The 24,841-nt window shown below is 37.8% G+C and overlaps 1 protein-coding gene across 1 annotated transcript in view; it reads left to right on the forward strand.

Annotated features, from left to right (window-relative positions):
• LOC122476972 (5-hydroxytryptamine receptor 2C) overlaps window positions 1-24,254 on the forward strand; it is a 94,144-nt gene extending 69,890 nt beyond the window's left edge. Inside the window, exon 3 of the mRNA XM_043569904.1 lies at window positions 23,819-24,254. Coding sequence (XP_043425839.1) covers window positions 23,819-24,027 — 209 coding nt within the window. The 3' untranslated portion in view covers window positions 24,028-24,254. The remainder of the gene's footprint in view (window positions 1-23,818) is intronic.
• Window positions 24,255-24,841: the final 587 nt, after the last annotated feature.

The raw sequence follows: 24,841 nt of genomic DNA on the forward strand, positions 1-24,841 counted from the left end.
GATGCTCCTAGCAGAACTTTCCAGTACAGTCATGGCCTTGGTGATAGACAGAGACCAACCTGGCTAGAAATTAATCCAGAATATTATCAATTATATACTACATATTGGCCCATCCCACAGGAGCGAGTTTTGATAGCAGTTTACCTAGCTCTCATCACCTAATTAACTCATATCTCATAGTTCGATATGACCCCATAGTCCCTTCTGTGTGTGTGTGTGTGTGTGTGGCAGCCCATATTAGTCACAGAGGGACTCAAGGCGATCTGGCAAGCGGTGGAAAACGTGAGGCAGCAGCAGAAGGACTGAGAAAGCCCATATTAGGTAACGGAGAGCATTCAGCAGTCTTCATTAGGCAACGGAGAAGTGCAGACCTGCATATTTTTTTTTTATAATTTTTTTTTCAACGTTTATTTATTTTTGGGACAGAGAGAGACAGAGCATGAACGGGGGAGGGGCAGAGAGAGAGGGAGACACAGAATGGGAAGCAGGCTCCAGGCTCCGAGCCATCAGCCCAGAGCCCGACGCGGGGCTCGAACTCCCGGACCGCGAGATCGTGACCTGGCTGAAGTCGGACGCTCAACTGACTGCGCCACCCAGGCGCCCCCAGACCTGCATATTAACACAACTACCAAGGCCGGGTTTCCCATTTCCTCTCCTCGAGTGAGTTACTTCTGGTATATTTTTTTTTCTCTGACTTTTCGATGTTGCCTGGCTATTCAGCATTAACCAACAAGCCTCTGAGGACACCTGTCTAGATCATAGTCGAGATGTCCCTCGGAATCATCTGCCTTTTCCCCAGTTTTCAGCATCAGTGCACCCAAGAAAAAGGAAGCTTTCGTCTACATGGAATCAAAGAATAGAAAAGAATGTAAGGTGTTATATCCAGAGGGACTACAATGGGTTCCAATCAGGAGGAGAATTGATTGCTACACTGCCTTTGACAATTCGGGTGATGTTATCTGGCTCCTGGCTAGCAAGGCACACTTTACTTAGATTTGTCTAATTTTATGGGTTAGTTCCTACCAAGCTAAGCATTGACTCGCTGATGGAAATATTCAAATTTGAGGACAACTATAACCACTCTGACAAGTTCTTTTCTCTTAAAGACAAAGGTTTGGTTTTTTTTTTTTCATTTAAAAAAAATCTTTACTTATGTTTGAGAGACAGAGAGAGACAGAGTGCAAGCAGGGGAGGAACAGAGAGAGAGGGAGACACGGAATCCGAAGCAGGCGCCAGGCTCCGAGCTGTCCGCACAGAGCCCGACGCGGGGCTCGAACTTGAGGACCGTGAGATCATGACCTGAGCCGAAGTCGGACGCTTAAGCGACTGAGCTGCCCAGACGCCCCCACTTTGACAAGTTCTAGCTGTATGAAGAACTTTGTCAGGAACTCTGATTGAATGTGTGTGTGTATGTAATGTATATTTATTCAAATTAATTATCATAATTTTAAAAGACTCCCGCAGTTTTCCTTAAATTAGGAGACATTTTCCAAGCCACAAAGTCTTTGAAGGAAGAAGTAAATGAGGTAAAAGAGTAACAAAGAACTCCCTCTATTCCAGAGAGGGCCATTTAAAAAGAAACTTTTTGCACTATGTTCTTAAAAGACCTGCCTAGTAAGTTATTTTAAGTGGAGGCATTCAAATTTTGGAATTAACCATGGGGATTTTGCAATAGAATGTTGGGAGCTATCGACTGAATACTTAGCACTGACTAGGATATATTCATCTGTGATTTTAGCTGCATGAAGTTCCACATACAGGATAATGAGCTTTTTGATCTACCTTTTATTTGAGCAAATAGGGATCTCTATGAAAGCTGACTTCAAAGTCCGATTTAATGATACTATTAGACACAGTGATGGGAAACCACGGAGTGAGATCAGGAGCTTTTACACGGAGCTTCTGTGCTATTTCCTGACACCTGCCATTAGAAATACGAGCCAATTAAATATAAAAAACAATGGCAAAAAAACAAAAAACCAAAAAAACAATGGCAGTTATCTTAGAATGTGGCCTAAAGCTTCACAACTCCATTTTTTTTCCTCAGAAACACATTTGAGTATTTCCCAAGAGCCAAACTAATTGTGAGAAACCCAAGCTGTTATGCAGCACATGACGAAAATCAGAGCATTTCACCATGAAGGTGTCTACTCGCTTCAAGTTTTGCTCAGGATGAGGCCTTTAGCCTCACACTTTCTGGTCTTATTTGACTGCCCACTAGGCTTAGGTTCTTTTCATCCACAAATTTGAAAAAAAATGTTATCATCCCTCTTTTTCATTCCTCAAGAAAAAGATCAATCAAACCACTGAAATCTTGTGCGTTCGTTTGTCTTTCCAAACATTAAATGGAGCACCTGGGGGCACCCGAGTGGCTCCGTCGGTTAAGCCTCCAACTCTGGATTTCGGCTCAGTTCGTGATCTCCCAGTTGGTGGGATCGGGCCCCCGCATCAGGCTCTGTGCTGAAGGCATGGAGCCTGCTTAGGATCCTCTCTCTCTCCCTCTCTCTGCACCACCCCCCGCCCCGCACTCTCTCTCTTTCTCAAAAGAAATAAGCAGTTTAAAAATCTTAAATGGAGCACCTAAAGTGTGCTGGGTTCTCTGTTTAGTAAACATACTCTTTTGCCTGTAGGAACTGTGATGGAGGAAAGTGACACAGTCGTGGATCATTTTAATCCAACGTGGCATAATTGCAAAGTTAGATCTAGGCCAGGGTTTCTTATGAACACAAAGGGAATGGAGTTAATGGAGGAGGAAGCGTTCTAGGAATGGCTCCAGGAAGGTGCAAGGCTAAACTAGCAATTAAATACATGTTGCTGTTCCACCACTGAAACCTCTGACTCTTGATTTTGGCCCAGGTCATGATTTCATGGTCGTGAGATCAAGCCTCTACTCGGGCTCCACGCTGAGTGTCGAGCCTGCTTAAGATTCTCTCTCGCCCACTAGCTAGCTCTCTCCCCCCTGCTAGCTCTCTTTAAAGAAAAAAAAAGAAAAGTGGGCTCTCAATCCAAGAATAATATGGTTCTGTTTCATATAACGTAGAGACGAAAAAGAATGAGAATCATTAAGAAATCGTCCCTTCTAAAATGACATAATGTTCGAATTGTAGATAATTTCTCTGTTTTTATAAGCTTTTGCAGTAGCCACAAGACATTAAAGCGATCCAAAAAAATGAAATAAAAATTTAGAACTCTTTGGCTTTAGGAGATGCATAAGCTTCCGTAATCTCCTTTTTACTAGGAGGAAAGCTGAAAGTTTTGGACTTTTTAAACACTTGCTTACCCCAAAAGCCTATAAGATGCTGCCCAATTTTAAGTGGTCTCAAATGACAAGTAGTCCAGACTTTTGTCCAGCAGTGTTCTGTGCCAGTGGTCTCTCAAAGCCTTCAACTGGTATTTCCAGGGACTTGTTGCAGTAACATAAATTTCTCGCAGAAAGTAATTCAAAAAGCTATCAAAGTCCTTGGTCTGGTGTCTGCTCCCCCTACATTTTTACCCCAGGCAAACACATCCATCCACTTTCATATTTTCAACTGCCATCTACTAATGACATCCAACTCTAAAATCCAGGCTACAAGTTTTTCTTACACTTTAAACCCTTGATCTTCGGATTTTATGAATGCTTTCATCCCAGGAGGAATGCTTTTCTGTTTGTGAAAAAGCTATGCCAAAGAAAAGAGAAGTCAATCAGCATCCAGGGGACAAAGTAGGAATGTGGTCAAATAGTTCATTTCATTTAAAGGAAAGAGGCTTTACCCTGTTGTGTTTCTCCTGCTGTGTCCCAAGGGGTGCCACAATGCTCCATTTTATGTCCTAGTCACTTCTTCTTGCCTTTTATTCTTTTGTCCTCTGCCTGCCTGGTTCTCAGACTTTTGGCATGTGATTCATGTGGTCTTCAAACTGTAGACATACAGCCTCATTCCCAGGTTAACCTTTGTTGCCTCCCTGCCCACGGCAAGCCTTTCATCACATTAAAAAAAAAAAAAGAACAATCTAGAAAAGTTTCTAGACCTCGCCCCAAAAGGATTATATGATGGTGGTCCAGCTAAAATTTCTAGTTTCTGATTTTAAAACTTATTTATAGAAATATTTTACAGTGTATTATAGAGAATACTAAGTCGTGAAATAGACCACATGTGGCATAGTGAGCCGAAAAAGCTGCTTACGTAGAGAGAATGGCTATGTGGGTTCCTGGAAGCCTTGGAATTCCTGAAGGTCTGAGTAGGTCTCTGACTCGGTGTGAGTTGAGGGACACCGCTAAAGTTGTTTTGCCTTCCCACACCACTCAAAATATTTCCCCATCACTTGCCATTCCCCACAATTCAAATAATAAGAGTTTAATTTTAATTCAAAATGCCTAATTAAAATATAGATGCTGGGGCGCCTGGGTGGCTCAGTCGCTTAAGCATCTGACTCTAGATTTCAGCTCAGGTCACCATCTCACAGTTCATGAGTTCAAGCCCTGCATTGGGCTCTGGGCTGGCAGCATGGAGCCTGCTTGGGATATTCTCTCTCTCTCTCTCTCTCTCCCTCCCTCTTTCTGCCCTTCCCAGCTCTTTCTCTCTTTCAAAAGTAAATACACTTTTCAAAATAATAATAAAATAAAATATAGATGTTATGAATGAAACAGTTTAAAAGTAAAGAAATTGCCCAAACACCAAGTTTGCCTTTTTGTAATTTCCCCCAGACACCCTTCTCATGTTTTTTGAAAGCTTAACATGCTGATGTTTAGAGAATGCTTTAAAGTCTTCGGGGAACAAAAGAGATGTAAACAGGACAATGACAAGGGTAATATAATGAACTGTTCTGAGAACATATAGAGGGGCCCATGGGTGGCTCAGTTAAGCATCCGACTTTGGCTTGGGTCATGATCTCACGGATCGTGGGTTCGAGCCCCGTGTCGGGCTCTGTGCTGACAGCTCAGAGCCTGGAGCCCACTATGGATTCTGTGTCTCCCTCTCTCTCTGCCCCTCCCCCACTCACACTCTGTCTCTCTCTCTCTCTCTCTCTCAAAAATAAACATTAAAAAAAAAAGAACATAATGGGACACTCATATCACAAAACATATAGAACGCTCATAATATCCGGGAAACCCGTACACACTTCTTTACCATCATGTGGCATTTCTCCTCACTTTAATCATGGCAGTGTCTGCCTTAATGAAAAGTCAAGGGCCCTGGTAATATGTTCTCATTCGCAAGCACTCATGATGGAGATTTAATTCACTGAGAAATATATTAGCATATTAAGTCTGCAGTTCACCTATCAAGGCTAAATGTTTTGTTTCAGTATATCTCTAAATGCGTAGTCTGAGTAGAAGGTAGGAGAGGAGTTATTACAGGAAGCTTCTTCATGGAAAAGTTTTTGCTTCCTGGCAAGCTGTTTCCAGCATGCGCCTTCATTAGTCATCCATTAACAATACCAGTTCATGATCCAAACATTCAAGGTTCTTTGTGGTCAAACACTCATTTCTTCCTAGTGTTAATGACTTTGACCATCTACTTCGTGCAACCATGAATTTTAGTCCTACTATCTTCTCTCCGTCTCTTACTATTCCGGGAATGGTTATTTACTCGCTTAAATTGATTTCTATAGTAAGGAAACATTATCTAGAGTGGTCTGTGACTCCTTCCTTGGTTACCCCAATTTCCCCCCATCCCATACATGGTTTATACAGTTAACAAAACTACATTATGAAAACAAGGCTATATTCTATGAAGACATTCTCTAGTAACATGGACAAATCCAGAATATGTTTAAAGAGAATGAGGAAAATACCATCTCGTTAGGCTCAAATAACTGGTTAGTGAATTGAAGTAGCTGATACGAACTTCCAATCTTCCCAAGTGATACCATTTTATAAATTAATTATTATGGCAGATAGTGGATATTTGGTTAAATGGACGTAAAAGTACCAACTAGCATGAAAAGTATTTGGATATTTTTACCAGACACTACGTACTTTAATATTTAAGTTTGTGATTCATCTTTTGAAATATACTACAGATTTATGAAGTGAAAAAAGACCTCAGAGCTTCATTTCGTTACATTAGTTGCATTCACAAAATGGCATCCCGCCCCGCAGATGAAAATCTCTAGTCGAGCGAAAAACGCTATCCCCATCTTAGAGCCTGGTGCGGCAGATTGACCCAAAATTCCAAGTCTAAGATACCAAACAACAGCTCAAACAGAGTATCCGGACAGTTTGAGGCAACTGTTGGCGATGTCACGTTAGGTGCTTTCGACGGGCTCGAGACTCGCTCTCGATAGGAGATACAACACAGGAGAAGATTTTGATGCAGAGGAGTCTAGAACTGCGATGAGATACGGAAGACCAAAAGCAGATATCCTGCTTCCAAACAGAATGACAAATTATGTCTCTAGTCAATCACATATTTTCCTTCTGCCGCAAGGATGCCGGAAAATCGAGGTTCCAGGAGCGTATGCAGTGAGAGTAGCTGGTCAGCAGCCTGGCACAGAGGGCAAGAGGTGGTTGGGAGGTGCTCCGAAGGCACGAATGGGTCTATTTCTCACTGCTCCAGGGTCTGAGTGGGGCCGATTAAGTCAGTAACCTGGGGAATTGTGACATCACAGAACACGTACTGACTCACCTCTCTGTTACTAACCAGGTTATGTGAAACATTACAGAGCACTGAGGCCGGCTGTCATATGGAGAAGTTTATAAGAGAAAGATAAAGAGAGATAAGGAGAAAATTACGGTAAAATGTATATGCCAGGATAGAGATACATATACTGAGGGCACTACAGGAAGATATAAGGAATAATTAACTCCATATGTGCAGTTTTAGGAAGGGCTTCCCAGATGAATGAAGTACTGTCTCAGGAGTCTAAAGAAGGGATATTTTACAGGTGATGATCTCACGGTTCGTGGGTTCGAGCCCTGCATCAGGCTCCGTGCTGACAGCTGTGTCTGCTTGAGATTCTGGGTCTCCCACTCTCTCTGACCCTCCCCTGCTTGCACTCTGTCTCTGTCTCTCAAAAAATAATTCATTATTAATTCTTTTTTTAAAAAGCAGATATCAGATCTCAGAGTAACCCAATCCCTCATGAGCCACAGAAGGATTTATTTCCATTATTTGTTATTTGTTTTTATATGATACACACCATTTCCCCATAAATGTTTCTGTTATTCACTTTATTTGTGATTAACTGATTTTTATAGGGTAACTTTTGATTTTTTCTTATTTCTTTTTCTGTACATTAGTTTAGTTTTTTTTTTAACTTGGGAATTAAAATGATAACCTTAACATTCTAACAACCAAATTTTAATTAATACCAACTTAGTTTCAGTAGTATGCATTTTGCTCTTTTGTATCTCTTTCTGTCTTTGTTATTGTCACAGATTACATCTTTACACATTGTGTGGCCGTTAACGTACATTTATAACTATTTTTTTTACGTATCTGCTTTTTATAAAAAGATAATAAACCAAAGGAGTAATCCCAAAGCTAGAAAAGAAATAAGAAGGTAAGTGGTCTCATTAAATTAGCATATATGAAAAGATGAAGGACGGTAGAAAAGTTTAAAAGTTACCACAGTTCATTTCATAAATCAATATAGTGTCAATATCAAAACCTACAAAACGCTGAAAAAATGAGACTAGAGACAAATAGCATTCGTTGATACAGATTCAAAGTTACACATAAAATATTAACAAACAGAATACAGCAAAGTGTCAAAGCAATACCACATCATGGAAGTTAAGCAACATTAGCTGTTTAACGAATTCCTATAGACTTACGTTCTTAATGCTTGTAATCATCTTAGGGATTTTCCTGTGAAATTGTATAACCCCAAACTGTACCTCATATGCACGTAACCAGCGTTCAGAATTGGCAGGACAACAGACATTGTATATAATTAATTAGTAGAAAGTGAAAATGTGACTTGAGTACCAGTAAGAATATATACTAATATTAAGTAACCAACATCTGTAACGTTATGCAGTTATTAATAGAATGGCGGATCATAACAAAACATAAATTCTCCTGATCCAAACTAGAGCCATGCATTGTTCCCCCTGGCTGAAAGAAAATCTGGGTTCGTCGATCAAGTTCCACAGAGCAAATTACACAATAAATGGTATTCTGCGTTGTTAGCAATTCTGTCCCTCCCTAAAATAAAGCTTTACTCCTCCTTGGCAGGTTTTCCAGAGAACGTTAAGTGGAAGAGGGCCTTCTCTATGAGACTTTTCGTTCTGTTCGCTTCTACTCGACACTGCTTTAGTTTAATCTATTTGGCCATAAAGTCATCCTACTTCCTTTCAAAATCGATGTATTATATTTAGAAGGACCAAAGGGATGTTTGGATGATGTCTTGAAAAATATAATGCTACTTCAGGCAAGAAGGCACAGCTCTCTCCTTGGTATTTTCCCTCAACTCCGTGCGAAAGCTAGAAGAATACCTTTTGGTTTCCCTTAAGGTAGCCATTTGTAAACATGCTAGAGCCCAGTTTCCAAGTTGCGTATCAGGCCCGCAATAGCAAACAAAAAGAAATGTAAGACCCTCCCGGAAACTAATAAGGAGTGCTGAACGCATGGTAGAATTTTTAAATGCTTATAAAAACTACAATGGTGGGACTAGAATGCAAAGCAACACTAAAATTCAACCAAGGTTTCATCTCCTCAGTTAGAACGGGGAAATGGGAAAAGGAAATCTTGACTCATCCCCGGTCATGGTTTCTAACTCATTAGGAGGACAAGGGAAATTGGAGGATGAGAAAATCTGTATCAACTTAAAAAATTGGCAGTGTAGGACACTGTATAGTTGGAGTTATTGCCAAATAATGTAGCAGCACACGATTTTTTTTTTTTTAAGCGCAACCTTTCTGGAAATCCAAGCGCCACATGCTTTGTATTGCTGTTGCTATTCTTTTAATTTGTCAAGAGTTCAGGACTGCTCTACCTCTATAGTCGACTTCCTACTTCTCAATTCAGTAGTCCTCCTCGTCTGTGGTTTGGTTTTCAGTTACCCCTCCTTTCCCACCATCAATCACAGGCCGGAAGCAGATGGTCCTTCCTTCTGACGCTGCATCACAAGCCTAACGTCATTCCCCTCCCTTCATCTCCTCACCCAGGCATTTTATCATCACACAGCATCACAAGAAGGGTGAGTGCAGCACAGTAAGATATTTTGAGAGAGAGAGAGAGACCACATTTACAAAACTTTTATTATGGTATGTTGTTCTATTGTTCTATTTTATTATCAGTTATGGTGGAGCATCTCTTCAAACGCCCAGTTTGTAAGTTAGACTTTATGATGGGTATGTAAGTACAGGAAAAACATAGTATATACAGGGTTCAGTACTATCCACAGCTTCAGGAATCCACTGGTGGTCTTAGAATGTATCCCCTGTGGGTAAGTGGGGCTCATTGTGTAAAGTTCTTCCTTCCAGCTCTTTAACTCCCTCATACACAAATATCATGTTCTGTGACGTCATTATCATTCTGACCTCCTTGATGTTTTGCCCAAATCACTTACTGCTTCCAAACTTCACTTTCCTCCCTCCCCAGCCTTTTCTGAGAAGCCTTATCTCATAAACCTGGGGAGAGTTAAGTATATCACGCTCAGTATTTCCAGAACATCATGTGCCCTAACCTGTGATAGTACTTAACTCATTGCACTAAAATGTGTGTTTACATGTTATTCTCTTCATGATACAGTGAACTCCTAGTTACTAATATAGAAAAATTTTAGGGGCACCCGGGTGGCTCAGTCAATTAAGGGTCCAACTTCGGCTCAGGTCATGATCACGCGGTTCACGAGTTGGAGCCCCACACCGGGCTCTGTACTGACAACTCAGAGCCTGGAGCCCGATTCACATTCTGTGTCTCCCCCTCTCTCTGCCCCTCCTCTGCTCCTGCTCTCTCTCTGTCTCTCAAAAACGAATAAACATTAAAAAATTTTTAATAAAAAATAAAATAAAAATTTTAAACGAAATACAATATAAATTGAATAAGCAGGGTGGAATCATGGTTTTGAGGTGTACATCAAGTCCAAATTATCAAAAGTATCACCTTGAGCATTAACATCACCAAACCTCAGCGTTTTTAGTTTCAATCTGTAACTACATTATAACGTGGAGGTTTTTTGGTGTTTTTGTTTTTGTGAGAGAGAGAGAGAGAGAGAGAGAGAGAGAGAGAGATCGAGGGAGGAACAGAGGGAGAGAGAGAGAGAAAGAAAGAGACAGAATCTCAAGCAGACTCCATGCCCATTGTGAAGTGTGACGCGGGGCTGATCTCACAACCATGAGATCATGACCGGAGAGGAAATCAAGAGTTCGACGTTTAACAGACTGAGCCACCCAGGAGCCCCTATAATGCTATTTTGAGGCATCAATGATTATAATCCATGTAAAGTTTCCTAGAAAAAAGTATACTTAACTAATGCTAGTTTCTTTTTTTTTTCTAATGAATGCAAGGGTTTTCACTGTATTATAAAATGTATACATATGGTATTACAGTAGGGTAAACACAATACACTATAGGTCATCCGGGAAGAGGCTGAAAATCATTTAAATAAACTTCAGCGCATATCCCTAATAACCACTTCCAAAGACAGCAGTAGAACAACTATTTTTTAAACATATTCTAAGCCAACAGCCAGTACAATGATAATGTGTGGTTGCAGGAGTGAACAGATAGAAACAAAAGAGAAAAAAAAGTACAGCAATGGACCTTACTATTTATGAGAAATGAGGGGTCAAAATCAAAGATAAAAGAAAACATGTTCCATTTGGAAACTCAACTCTCTTCACAAAATACTCAAAAGGAAATGCCAGGAAGATTAAAAGTCGACTCTTTAAAACCCAGCCAAAGAAAAACAAGAAGAAAAGATTAGGATTATTTATTCAACCATTGGCTATTTACCTAACATCTGAGATGAGAAAGCCATAGATTGACTCCAACAAGAACACTGACAGGTTTGGCTACATAGAAATATATAACTTGACCGTGGCAACATTTTTAAATAATGTAAAATAGGGCGCCTGGGTGGCTCAGTCGGTTGTGCGGCCGACTTCGGCTCAGGTCATGATCTCGGGGTCCATGAGTTCGAGCCCCGCGTCGGGCTCTGTGCTGACAGCTCAGAGCCTGGAGGCTGTTTCAGATTCTGTGTCTCCCTCTCTCTGACCCTCCCCTGTTCATGCTCTGTCTCTCCCTGTCTCAAAAATAAATAAACGTTAAAAAAAATTTTTTTTAAATAATGTAAAATAAACTGGGATAACATAATTGCAGTGAAATCTAAACATAAAAACTTCCAAGAGAACTAAATGACTGGCATAAAATATTTGAGACAATTATTAATGTTAAAATACTACATTATACAATGCGCCTATAGGTTTATTTAGAACAATGTATATAATGCACCCTTTAGGTACTGGGAAATAAGTCCGAATATGATATTTCCATATTCTCATTCATACTTCTAGTCAAAACCCCCATGTCCGTTCCCTGTGCTAATAATATGGTCTCAGTGTGCAAAATTCCTAAATTCTACAATTTAGAATTTGTAGAATTCTAACAAATTTGTAGAATTGTAGGAATTTTCTACAATTCCTAAATTCTGTGATATTATAAAATTTGAATATGTATTTTTTTAACACAAGAATTGCACTGTGAACATCCACAAAAATGGTGGCCTAGGGACTTCCAAAATGCTCTTTTAGTTAAAAGCAACAAGAAAAATTACAAAAATAGTCAGAATCAGGACTCTGGACATTAACTAAAAGCTTGCAGCAATTGGAGAGTGTTAATTCCAGAAAAATGACTGAATCTTGGTAAGAACAGTAATCTCTGTGTCATGTTAACTTGTCCTGGTCTCATTCCCTCTCTCACGATTCAGGGGAACCTTGAACACCAACAGTCTACAATCATGGTGCAAATCATGGTGCAAAACAGCCACCTGACAGCTACCAAAGGGGAACAGAACAGGGTTGGCACTCCTCCAGACCCTCATTTCCAGAGAACTGTCATTATTTGTCTTCTCTGGTAGTTCCCTGGAAGAATAAATACCAATCCTTCAAAAACTCTTCCAAAAGATAAAACGAGAGGACTTCTTCCCATGTCTTTTTATGAGCCTGATCTTATCTTGATGCCAAAACCAGACAAAGACATCACGAGAAAAATTAAAACTACAGATCAGTATCCCTTCTGAATATAGATGTAAACATCCTTAACAACATCCAGCAAATTGAATCTAGCAATATATTAAAAGGGTGGAACACCACGAAAATGGATACTGTCCAAGAAAAGCAAAGTTGGCTTCACATTTGAAACTCAATCAATATAATACCCCTTATTAATAGAATAAAGGGGAAAAAAACTACCTGATGACCTCAATAGACACCAATAAGCCTTTGAAAAATCCAAACCCCTTTTGTGATTAAAAAAAAAAAAACAAGCAACAAACTGAAATAGAAAATAACTTGCTCGACCTAATTGAGAACTTTGTGTAAAGCGAAGCTTTGTGCGTTGGGAAGGACACACATATACGAGCTTGTTGTGTTTATTTGAATGAGAGACCTTTGATCCCTATTGAAAACAGAAGATCTCATTACCTAATGAAATTAATCTTTAAATGCTCAAGTTAAGCATGAAATTTTCTTTGTGGCTTGGGTGAAATGATGCTTAAGTTCCTTTCGTTTTTGGATAATAACGTTCCCCAAGAAATCTGATGACTTTCCCTACCTAATCGATATGCTCATCTTACACAGCTAAAGCAGAAATCTTTTGGGGTGCCTTGATTCTTTTTTCAGTTCCCAACCTCACCCTAATATATATAGAACTTGCTCCATCCAAGCAAAAGCCTTGGAGACAATACTGAATCATCTCCATTAATCCTTAACGACATCTCGGTTTCACCCTGCCTAGCCCTCAGAAGTCAAAACCCATTTCAATATTATTCTACAATATCCAGCATATTCAATACTTTTCTACCATTTCTACCACACTAAGAGTTCATATTGACAAGGTGAATAAGGTACTGGAAAGTTTTTCAATTTCAAGGTCCTGAAAAGGACAGTTCTGTTACACGATTTAGTGGTTACTTCAATACTCGGCTCCTAAAACACATCATCACTGGTTTCATGGTTTTTAAAGCAAATTTGTGGGAATTTTAGGAAAATATTTTTTAAATTTTTTGTAAATGTTTATTTATTTTGAGAGAGAGAGAGAGAGAGAGAGAGAGAGAGCAGGGAGGGGCAGAGAGAGAAGGAGAGAGAGAATCCCAAGCAGGCTCCACACTGTCAGCACAGAGCCCAACATGGGGCTCTATCTTGCAAAACTTGAGATCATGACCTGAGCCAAAATCAAGAGGCAGTCACTTAACTAAGCCAACCAGGTGCCCCTAGGAAAATACTTTTTAAATGGCAATAATTATAAACCACAAGGTATGTATTAAAATATATATAGTATAGGGGCGCCTGGGTGGCTCAGTCGGTTAAGTGGCCGACTTCGGCTCAGGTCATGATCTCACAGTCCGTGAGTTCGAGCCCCGCGTCGGGCTCTGTGCTGACAGCCCAGAGCCTGGAGCCTGTTTCAGATTCTGTGTCTCCCTCTCTCTGACCCTCCCCTGTTCATGCTCTGTCTCTCCCTGTCTCAAAAATAAATAAAATGTTTAAAAAAAAATTAAAAAATATATATATATAGTATAATTTGTTTTTATCTATGAAATTATATGTCAATATTACTTTCCGGTCCCCAGTAGAAGCTTTAGAAGTTTAGAGTTTCTGTTTTGGTAATTAAAATTTCACAGTCAGGGCGCCTGGGTGGCGCAGTCGGTTGAGCGTCCGACTTCAGCCAGGTCACGATCTCGCGGTCCATGAGTTCGAGCCCCGCGTCGGGCTCTGGGCTGATGGCTCAGAGCCTGGAGCTTGTTTCCGATTCTGTGTCTCCTTCTCTCTCTGCCCCTCCCCCGTTCATGCTCTGTCTCTCTCTGTCCCAAAAATAAATAAAAAACGTTGAAAAAAAAAATTAAAAAAATAAAATAAAATAAAATTCCACAGTCGCTTTTAATCCACTCATTATTCTCCAGACTGAACTGCTTAAATAGAGAATAAATAAAAAGCATAAAGCATTAGAAAAAGGATGTGAGGATGTTTGAAAATTGAGTATATGGAAAGTAGTGAGTAGATATTAGTTTCAGCTGACAATGTAAAAGAAAAGAGATCATGAGGGTATTCAAGGTCAGATACCTGGAGTTCGCTTGGAGATGTATTTCCAAGCCTTGGGTGATTGCTGCAAGGAGTCAAAAGGATCAATAATTAGGGAAGGCAAATGCAAGTATAGGTTCAGTTTACAAGTTCACTAACAGCAGTTACTAAGGTGATCTGACTGGTTATAGCTGGTAACTCTTTGACCTAGCTCTACTCTGAAGTATAAAAAAGCATGATTGCTACTTGATGCTGGTATCTGATGCATATTATTGACGCTGGTGTCCGTAGCTATTAATTTGGACTTGAGTAGATTGGTTGGCAAATATTAATATATAAATTTAAGATAAAAGTAACTTGATTTTATAGGTTGTATCCTGGATGTTAGCTTAAAATGTATGTAGAAAAAAAGGTATCCCACCAAATCCCATGGTAAATGAATCAATAACAGCCGAAGAAGTTAGAAACATTAACCTAAAAATGTCTACTGTTCAGGGCACCTGTCTGGCTCACTAAGTAAAGTATGCGACTCTTGACTTGGGGTCGTGAATACAAGCCCCACATGGGGTGTAGAGCTTAAAAAAATTTCTAACGATGAATTAGTTCATCAGGAATAAGTTTCTCATTATTTATAATACTAATCTTTAACAAAATGTGGCTTTTAGTGTTTGACTATGTTATTAGAAATTTAAAGGATTAATGTAGAAATATTATTCAAAAGAACATTTTACATTTTACTTTGATCTTTAATGAACATTAAAATGATGGAGGGGTCGTGTTACTTATCATCCAAGTACCTAGGAGAGTTAGCTCATTTTAATCCTGTGAGCGTGGTCCAGATTTGAAAATTATGAAGAGTAGATCTACTTTAAAAAAATATTGTTTTCTCCTAGTATAAATCACCTTACATCAAAGGACATGGTCAAATTGGATTCTATATTTTTTCTTTTGAAAATAAAGGACCAGATTAGCAGTGTGTTTAATAAAGTGAAGCCAAAACCCAAGCCAGAAAATCTAGAGGCATAGAGGAAAAGCCACAATTATATCTTTCTCTTCCTCCTGCTACTGAGAAGGGAGAGCCGGGTAGTACAAATAGCAGAAGTCCTCATTAATGTACACTTGGTTAGGCAAAGACCACCAAGAAAATATTCATGATTTCTTCCATGTCCTTCTTTCTTTCCCACCACCCAAGCTCCATACAATTGTTGAGTCTTCTACTGAAAGAAAATATCAGCAGGGGCGCCCAGGTGGCTCAGTCGGTTAAGTGTCTGACTTCAGCTCAGTCATGGGCTCAAGCCCCAAGTCGGGCTCTGTGCTGACAGCTCAGAGCCTGGAACCTGCTTTGGATTCTGTGTCTCTCTCTCTCTCTCTGCCCCTCCCCCACTTGTGTGCACGCTCTCTCGCTCGCTCTCTCTTTTTAATGTTAACAAATTGTTTTTTTAAATATCAGCAGAGAAATGGAAATCTTTACCCTATGTATGACTTGAGGTCAGCTTGCAAGGAACAAAATTGTAAATTATATGGAAAACTCCAGGGTCTCTGGAATGTGGGACTCTCTCAGGGGAACAAACCCCGGGGTGTTTTTCAAAAGATTGTATACATCATACTGAACTTTTCAGGTGCCAAGAGAATTTTCCCTTTTTATTTCAGTTGATGGAACATTATGTTGTCAGAATAGGGTGTTAAAGTTTGAATAAGACGTGGGGTATTAGTTACCATGCTTCTAGATCATTTAGGCCGTTAGTAACCACAGCCAGTTCGTCAGGAACCGAAGATCAAGTTGGAAGAGGCCTTCATGAAATTGTCTGCACAGAGAAGCATCAACAACAACAAGCTCGTCAACAGAAAGTGGAACTTCACGGAGCAGCAGTTAACCTTCACATGGGCGGGGAGGTTGAACATCCTGCATAGTGCTGCCAGGAAATCCCTATTTCATACTAAGGGGGCTGGTTGCATATGTAGGATGTCCCATCTCCCCGCCCACTTCATCGAGACATGCGCCAGAAACCCCACTGCCTCACCGAAGAACCATAAAATCGACGTGTCAAGGAGATACAGGTGCTGAACTGTCTCACTAGAAAAGCTCTGTGACAAATGTATTTAGTAGAGGGTAGGGGGCTGAGTGCTATCGCCTGGGCTCATAAAAGGCAGGAGTTATGGGAGTGGATCTGTAAGCTCGGGGTCAAGGTCAAGTGGACGTGTAAGCTCAAGGTCACGTTCACAGTAAATTTAAGAAGTATCTCAAACGTCACAGGCAAAAGATTTTGGAGCTGTAGTACAGAGAAGATTCAGCAATTCTGAATCAAGTTCAAGTAGGTGGAAACAGTCTAACCAGCAGAAGGATCAAGTTCCAAGGAGGTGGGTGTGATTCTAAGGGAGAAAGGTAGTGGCATGTTTCCGAAAGCATTTATAAGATATAATTGATGTCGGATGCAGTATCCAGTCATATCCAGGGAACTCTGTCAAAGGCAAGGTGATAGGAAATAACCAAGAGCAGAGCTGAGTTCTCAAAAATAAGGGGTCAGGAATAAAATGGTAAAGCAAAATCCAACCAATCCTACGGGCTGGGGTCTTCTACTTCTGGATTCTATAGGGAGGATATAATCTCAGAATAAAAATAAGTCATTTAAATGGAATAAATACAGCTTTATTTTTAAAACCTACTGTCATACTTATTTCCCCAATTTTCACTATAGGCTGCAGAAAATTTCACTATGGACCTGTAGATGGGAAATACTGATCTATAGGAGCCTTTGCTGGCAGATGGTTCTGTCATGTACCAACTTGAGTGACAGCCTGGAAGCCGTTGAGTTTTTCAGACTTTAAGTTAGAGGCCATGTTAACCAGGCCATCGCCGAAGACTCTGAAGTTCCAAAAAGGGGTTATTTGCTATGCATTCAAATCTGGGTTAAGTCTCCCGTCAACCATTCCTGGCTTTGGCACTCTTCAGTCAGTGGCAAATCGGCCAATCTTAGGCTAAGGAAAAGGCTGACTCCAGATTGAAGATCCAAAACATTTGCATCCTTTTTTTTTCCCTCAGCAGCACAGATTCTCTGCTGGGATTCTGAACTCAGGGCATGGTTCAGAAATTTGTGGCTTTATGTCTAAGGACCCAAAATGCCCGTGCAAATCGATGGGTAAACTACTGTTTATACAATTCCCTTATGTTGTGTGTGGAGGCTGCAGAAATATTCTCTTTCTGCCTTCTAATTTTATTTCTCCCTCAATCTGTCTAGAAGTTTACCAATTGTATTGATCTTTTCAAAACACCAAGATTTCGTTTCATCGAATTTTTTTCTATTATTGTCTTTCCACAATTTCAATGACATCTGCTTTTGTGTTTATGACTTCCTTTCTTCTGATACTTTGACTTTAATTTGCCCTTCTTTGTCTAGGACTTCAAAATGGAAATTTAGATCATGGTTTTCAGATTTTCTTCTTTTCTAAAATAAACCATTAATGTTAGAAATTTCCCTCTGAGAACTGCTTTAGCACCATCACACAAATTGTGACCTATTTTTTAAAAATTTTCATTTAGTTCAAATTATTTTTTCATTGACTTTGAGTCTTCCTCTTTGAAACATGAGTTTTGCAGAACTGTGTTGTTTAATTGCCAAATACTTGGACTTTTTCAAGATAACTTTTTGTTATTGGTTTTTAGGTTAATTGTGTTAAGGTCAGAGAATCTACATTGCATCATATTGATCATTTTAACTTGTTAAGATTTATTTTATGGCCCATCATATGGTCTTTTCTGGTCAATTTGTTATGAGCTCTTGAAAAGAATGTGTATTCTCCTATTGTTGTATAGTGTTTTATAACTGTCAATTTAGTCAAGTTCATTGTTAGTGCTATTCAGTTTTTTTACGTCATTAAATTTTCTGCCTATTTTTGTCAATTACTGAAGAAAGGATGGTGAAATCTCAAAGTATAAATGTGATTATACTTTTGATTTGTTTTTTCTTTTTTATCATTTTTTCGCTTCATGAAATTTGAAGTTCTTTTATTAGGTATATAAATGTTTAGGATTGTTACATACCATTAATGCGTTGACAACTTTATCATTATAAAATGGTTTCTGTTATTCCTAGTAATATTATTTGATCTGAAATTTACTCTGATATTGATATAATAACTCCAGTAGTCCTTTGATTACTGTTTCATTGTGTATCTTTTTCCATCCTTTTACTGTGTATTTATTTATATCATCATATTCAAACTTGTAGGGTTTCTTATAGACATCATATAATTGGGTCCTATTTATTTTTGTTCTTTTTAATCCAACGTGGCTGGTGCCTTAAATTGATACAATTTATACTTTATACCATTTATATTTAGTGTAACTACTGGTTAGTTGGAAATTATATCTACTATTTTGTTGTTTTCTATTTATCTCTTTTTTATTCCTTTTTTCATATTTCTGAATTATTTTTGGCATTTATGCATTTTACATTAGTATTCCATTTTTATTGATCTATTGGATTTTGTACCATATTTCTTTGTACAGTTTTTTTTTTAGTAATTACTCTCCAGATTAAAATATACATACCTACTGTTTCACAATTCCCCTACAGTTACTATTTTATCATTTCAAGTGAATATAAAAACCTTATAGCTATATAGATCCCTTTATCTCCCCCCCCTTTTTTTTTATTGTAATATGGGATATGTCTGTATCCATTGGGAACCTCCTCAGACAATGTTATAATTTTTGCTTTTAACAGTCACATATATTCGAAAGACCTAAAATAAGAAAAATACTCTATTATATTTTCCAGATTATTTACCAGTTCTGTTGTTCTTCATTCATTATTGAAGTTTACAAATTTTCTTGTCATCTAATTTTTTCTTTCTGAAGAATCACTTTTAGCACTTTTTAAAGCAAGTCTCCTGGCAATCAGTTCCTTGTTTCCTCTCAGATGAAAATGTCTTTATTTCACATTCATTTTTTTGAAGATATTTTCACCGGCTATGGAATTTTGGATTATGATTACATTGCCTTCTGGCCTCCATGATTTCTGATGAAAAATCTGAAGTTGTTCAAGCCATTGCTCCTTACATGGAAAAGAGTCATTTTCCTCAGCTACCTCAGCTGTTTTGCTTTATCTTTATTTTCACCAGATTATGATGTTTCTAGGCATGATTATCTTTGAGTTTAATCATTAGGTTTGGTAGAACCTCTTAAATCTGTAAATGTTTTTTTCATAAATATGGGATGTTTTAGACCATTATTTCTTCAAATATTTTTCCATATCATTTTTTTCCTTTCCTCAGAGTCCAATGGCACAAACGTTACACATATACATATTGTCCCAAAGGTCCCTATTATGTTCATTTATTTTCCATTTTTTCTCACTCTTCTAAAGTTTGGATAATTTCTGTTGATCTATATTCAGTTTTAATGACTCTTCATCTGTCATCTACCTTCATCTATTAAGACCATTCAGTGATTTTCTTCTTTTAGGTATTATATATTGTTTCAACTCTAAACCTTTCATTTGGTGCTTTTTATAAATTCTATTTTTTTTTTAAGATGTCCTCTTTCTGTTTACTTCAAGAGCATCCACGCTTCCGTCACTGAGTATGGTCATGATAGCTACTTTAAGGTCTTTATCTGTAAATTTCTGTCCTGTCCGATTTCTGAACTTAATGTACTTGAAATGGATTTGCTGAATTATTGTCTGTAATATTTGTTATTGGTTTTGAGTAAATTGTACAATTTAAGGGGATTGCTTTTATCACAATATAATGAAAATTTTAATTAGGAATAGCTTCCTTATTTTATCAAACTACTCTTCAATATCTATTAAAATATAAAATGTTATACAAATGATAATATAAAGTATTATATTGGCAGATATTTGTGATATTGAATTGCTCTTGCATTCCTGAAATAATTTTTGTCTTTCCATGCTGTATTATTGCTTTGACACTATGCTGTATTCTATTTGTTAATTTTTATGTGTAACTTTGAATCTGTATCAACGAATGCTATTTGTCTCTAGTCTCATTTTTTTCAGTGTTTTGTAGGTTTTGATATTGACACTATATTGTTTTATGAAATGAACTGTGGTAACTTTTAAACTTTTCTACGGTCCTTCATCTTTTCATATAGGTTAATTTAATAAGATCACTTACCTTCTTATTTCTTTTCTTGCTTTGGGATAACTCCTTTGGTTTATTATCTTTTTATAAAAAGCAAATACGTAAAAAAAATAGTTATAAATGTACGCTGATGGCCACACAATGTGTAAATATGTAATCTGTGACAATAACAAAGACAGAAAGAGATACAAAAGAGCAAAATGCATACTACTGAAACTAAGTTGGTATTAATTAAAACTTGGTTGTTAGAATGTTAAGGTTATCATTTTAATTCCCAAGTTAAAAAAAAACTAAACTAATGTACAGAAAAAGAAATAAGAAAAAACCAAAAGTTACCCTATAAAAATCAGTTAATCACAAATAAAGTGAATAACAGAAACATTTATGGGGAAATGGTATGTATCATATAAAAACAAATAACAAATAATGGACATAAATCCTTCTGTAGCTGTAATTATTTTAAATGTAAATGAACGAAACTGTCTAGTTAAAAGACAAAGATTAGCAGAATTGTTAAAAACATATGATGCCAGAATGGAATTAAAAAAAAGAACCTTTCTTTATATGCTGTCATTAAGAGACTCATTTTAGACTCAAAATCACAGATAGGTTAAAGTAAAAGGATGGAAAAGATATTCCATATAAACAGTAACCAAAAAAAGGCAAGGTGGTGAGGTGCCTGGGTGGCTCTGTCAGTTAAGCATCTGACTTCGGCTCCAGTCATGATCTCATGGTCCGTGAGTTCGAGCCCCGCGTCCGGCTCTGTGCTGACAGCTCAGAGCCTGGAGCCTGTTTCAGATTCTGTGTCTCCCTCTCTCTCTGCCCCTCCCCTGTTCATGCTCTGTCTCTCTCTGTCTCAAAAATAAATAAACGTTAAAAAAAAAAAAGGCAAGGTGGCTATATTAGTATCCAACAAAATAGAACTTAAGACAAAAATTGTTCTGAGAGACAAAGAAGGACATAATATGTTGATAAAAAGTTCAAACCGTCCAGAAGATATAATAATTACAAATATATATGCACCTAACAACAGATGCAAAAAAATATAGGAAGCAAAACTGACATAAATTAAGGGAAATAAAGACAGATCTAAAATAACACTTGGAGACGTGAATATCCCATTTTCAATAATGAATAAATAAAACAACTAGACAGAGGATCAACAAGGAAACAGAGGACTTGAACAATGCTATGAAGCAACTAATAGACATATATAGAACAGACATATATAGACATATATAGAACAGATATATATAGAACATATATAGAACAGACATCTATAGAACACCCCATCCAACAACAGCAGAAACAGCAATTTTCTCAAGTGCACAAGGAACATTCTCTGGGATAGATCATATATCAGGTCTCAAAACAAACACTGACATTTTTAAATATTACTGGGGCACCTGGCTGGCTCAGTTCGTTAAGCATCTGACTTCAGCTCAGGTCATGATCTCATGGTTCATGAGTTCAAGTCCCGCACTGGGCTCTCTGTTATCAGCACAGAGCCTGCTTCAGATCCTCTGTCCCCTTCTCTCTCTGCCCCTCCCCTGCTCACTCTCTCTCAAAAATAAATAAACATTTAAAACATTTTTTAATATTACTATTTGAAGTATCTTCTCCAAAATGAAATGAAACCAGAAATCAATAACAGAAGAAAACTGACAAATTCATAAATATGTGGAAATTAAACACCAGTCACTATTAAATATCCAACGTATGAAAGAAGAAATTACAAATGAAATTGGATCGTAAGGAACTAGAAAAGAATAACAAACTTAACCCAAACTATCTAAAGAAAGAAAATGGTAAATATTAAAATGGAGATAAACAAAATAGAAAAGAGAAAAAAACAAGAACAAGAAATCCAGGACGACATGGCTTCACTGACAAAGTTTACTGAACATTTAAAGAATTAACACCAATTCTTATCAAGCTCCTACAAAATAGAACATTGAGGGAACACCTTGTAACTCATTCTATGAGACCAGCAATATCCAGATATCAAAGCCAGATTATGACATTATAAGAAAACACAAGCATAGTCCCATATTACTTATAAATATAGATGCAAAACTCCTCAACAAAATACTAGCAAACTAAATATAACATCATAGTACACACCATGCTGAAGTGAGATTTATCACGGGAATGCAAAGATAGTTCAACATATAAAAATCATGCATCACGTATAGAATTAAGGTCAGACAACCACATGATCATCTCAATTGATGCAAAAAAAGCATTTGACAAAATCCATCACTCTTTTATGATGAAAACAGCCACTAAACTAGAAATACAAGGAAACTTCCTTAACATGACAAAGGCATTTATGAAAACCCACAGCTAACATCCTACTTAATAGTGAAAGAATGAAAGATTTTTTTTTTTTTTAAGAGCAGAGAAAAGACAAGACGACTGCTTTTACTGCTTCCATTCAACACTGTGCTGGAAATTCTATATAGAGTAATTGAGCAAGAGAGAAAATAAAATGCAATGGAAAATTCGAAAAGCATGTCTAACATTATCTCCATTCACAGATGACACAGTCTTATAAATGGAAAATCCTAATGAACCCTCACGCACAAAACTAGATCTAATAAATGAATTCAGCAAAGTTGCAGGATACAAGCTTAACCCATGAAAAGCAGTTATAGTTCTACATACTAGCAATGAACGTGCCTGAAGGAAATTAAAAACCGATTCTATTTACAACAGCATCAGAAACATCTCAACCAAGAACATTAGCCATGAAAAGGAATAAAGTATTGATCCGTGCTACAAAATGGAGGAACCTCAAAAACAGTATGTTAGTGAAGGAAGCCCAGGCACCTGTTGTAGGATTCCATTTATGTAAAATATCCTGATTAGCCAAATCCGTAGAGACAGAAAGCAGATTAGATTGTTACGGGTGGGGGGAGGGGAGAGTGGAGAGTGACTGCTTAGTAAATAATGGTCTCCCTTTGGAGGGATGAAATGTTTTGGAACTAGAAAGAAGTGATGCTTGTATAATACTGTAAACGTACTCAATGCCACAGGAACGTATACTTGAAAATGATTAACTTTAGACTTTATAAATTTTATCACAATAAAAAATAATATATGGGGGCGCCTGGGTGGCTCAGTCGGTTAAGCGCCCAACTTCAGCTCAGGTCATGATCTCGTGGTCCGTGAGTTCGAGCCCCACGTCAGGCCAGATCTGTGCTGACAGCTCAGAGCCTGGAGCCTGCTTCAGATTCAGTGTCTCTCTCTCTGCCCCTCCCCGACTCATGCTGTCTGTCTCTCTCTCTTTCTCTCTCTCTCTCTCTCTCTCTCTCAAAAATAACTACGCATTAACAAAATTTAAAAAGTAATAATGTATGTAACACTGAAGGCATTGACATAATCACTGTCATCATCATCATTCCTATGGAAAATAATGTTAGCCAAATTCCACTTTACTTTAAAAAGCGTAGCTTATGAGAGGAAAGAAATAGACTAAAATGTAAGACTGTAGACATTTTGATTTGGATAATATGTTCTTGTCTTCTCTCTTTTCTCTTTCAGATTATGTCTGGCCACTACCTAGATATTTGTGCCCCGTCTGGATTTCTTTGGATGTTTTATTTTCAACAGCGTCCATCATGCACCTCTGCGCTATCTCGCTGGATCGGTATGTAGCAATACGTAATCCTATTGAGCATAGCCGTTTCAATTCGCGGACTAAGGCCATCATGAAGATTGCTATTGTTTGGGCAATTTCTATAGGTAAATAACTTTCTTGGCCATTAGAATTGCAGCGGCTATGCTCAATACTTTCGGATTATGTACTGTGAACAACGAACAGACGTCGACTGGTAACATTTGCGTTTAATCGGGATTCTATTTAAGAATTATTCTTAACCTATTTATCTGATATTTAGGTTAACAATAATGAAAGAAATGTAATGTATGCTAATATGTAAATGTGAACTTTCTATTTATGCCGCTCAAGTATTTTATGCACCCGTATGCCAATGAATTCCGCAACACAGATGCAAAATCTTTTGAGACATTTAAAACGATTTGAAGATGACAGAGATATTTGGTCATCTAAATTTTTAAAATGTAGCATTTAAATCTTGGAAAAGATCAATCTATCACAGAACATTAACCTTAATATTTTTATTCTTTCCTATCTTCTTCAGTGGCAAAATCAATAGTGTCACATGAATCTTCATGAAGGAAACATGTCTAAATTTATGCCATTAATTGACCTAAAATACACTATGTGGCTGTTTTTCAATATCTTCTTAGATTCTGGTTATACAATACGAAAAAAAAATCCATTGTTTTTTTTTTTAAGGATTTGGGGGAAGTTGAAGTGAGAGAAATGATCATCTTATGGTTTATGATTGAGATATTCACAAATGCTTTAACAACGCTAATGTTCAAGTCACAAAACTTAACCAATTAGAATGTAAGGGCTTTTGCAATCTTCTTTTTTTACTTTTCCCTTTTGTTTCCCTCCTCTTCCAGTTGGAACTTACATTTAGTGTCTCATTAAATAATTCCTCCTCAAAGTTATGTTTCTATGAAAGATTCTGGTAA

Source organism: Prionailurus bengalensis, chromosome X, assembly GCF_016509475.1.
Source record: "Prionailurus bengalensis isolate Pbe53 chromosome X, Fcat_Pben_1.1_paternal_pri, whole genome shotgun sequence".
Lineage (NCBI taxonomy): Eukaryota > Metazoa > Chordata > Mammalia > Carnivora > Felidae > Prionailurus > Prionailurus bengalensis.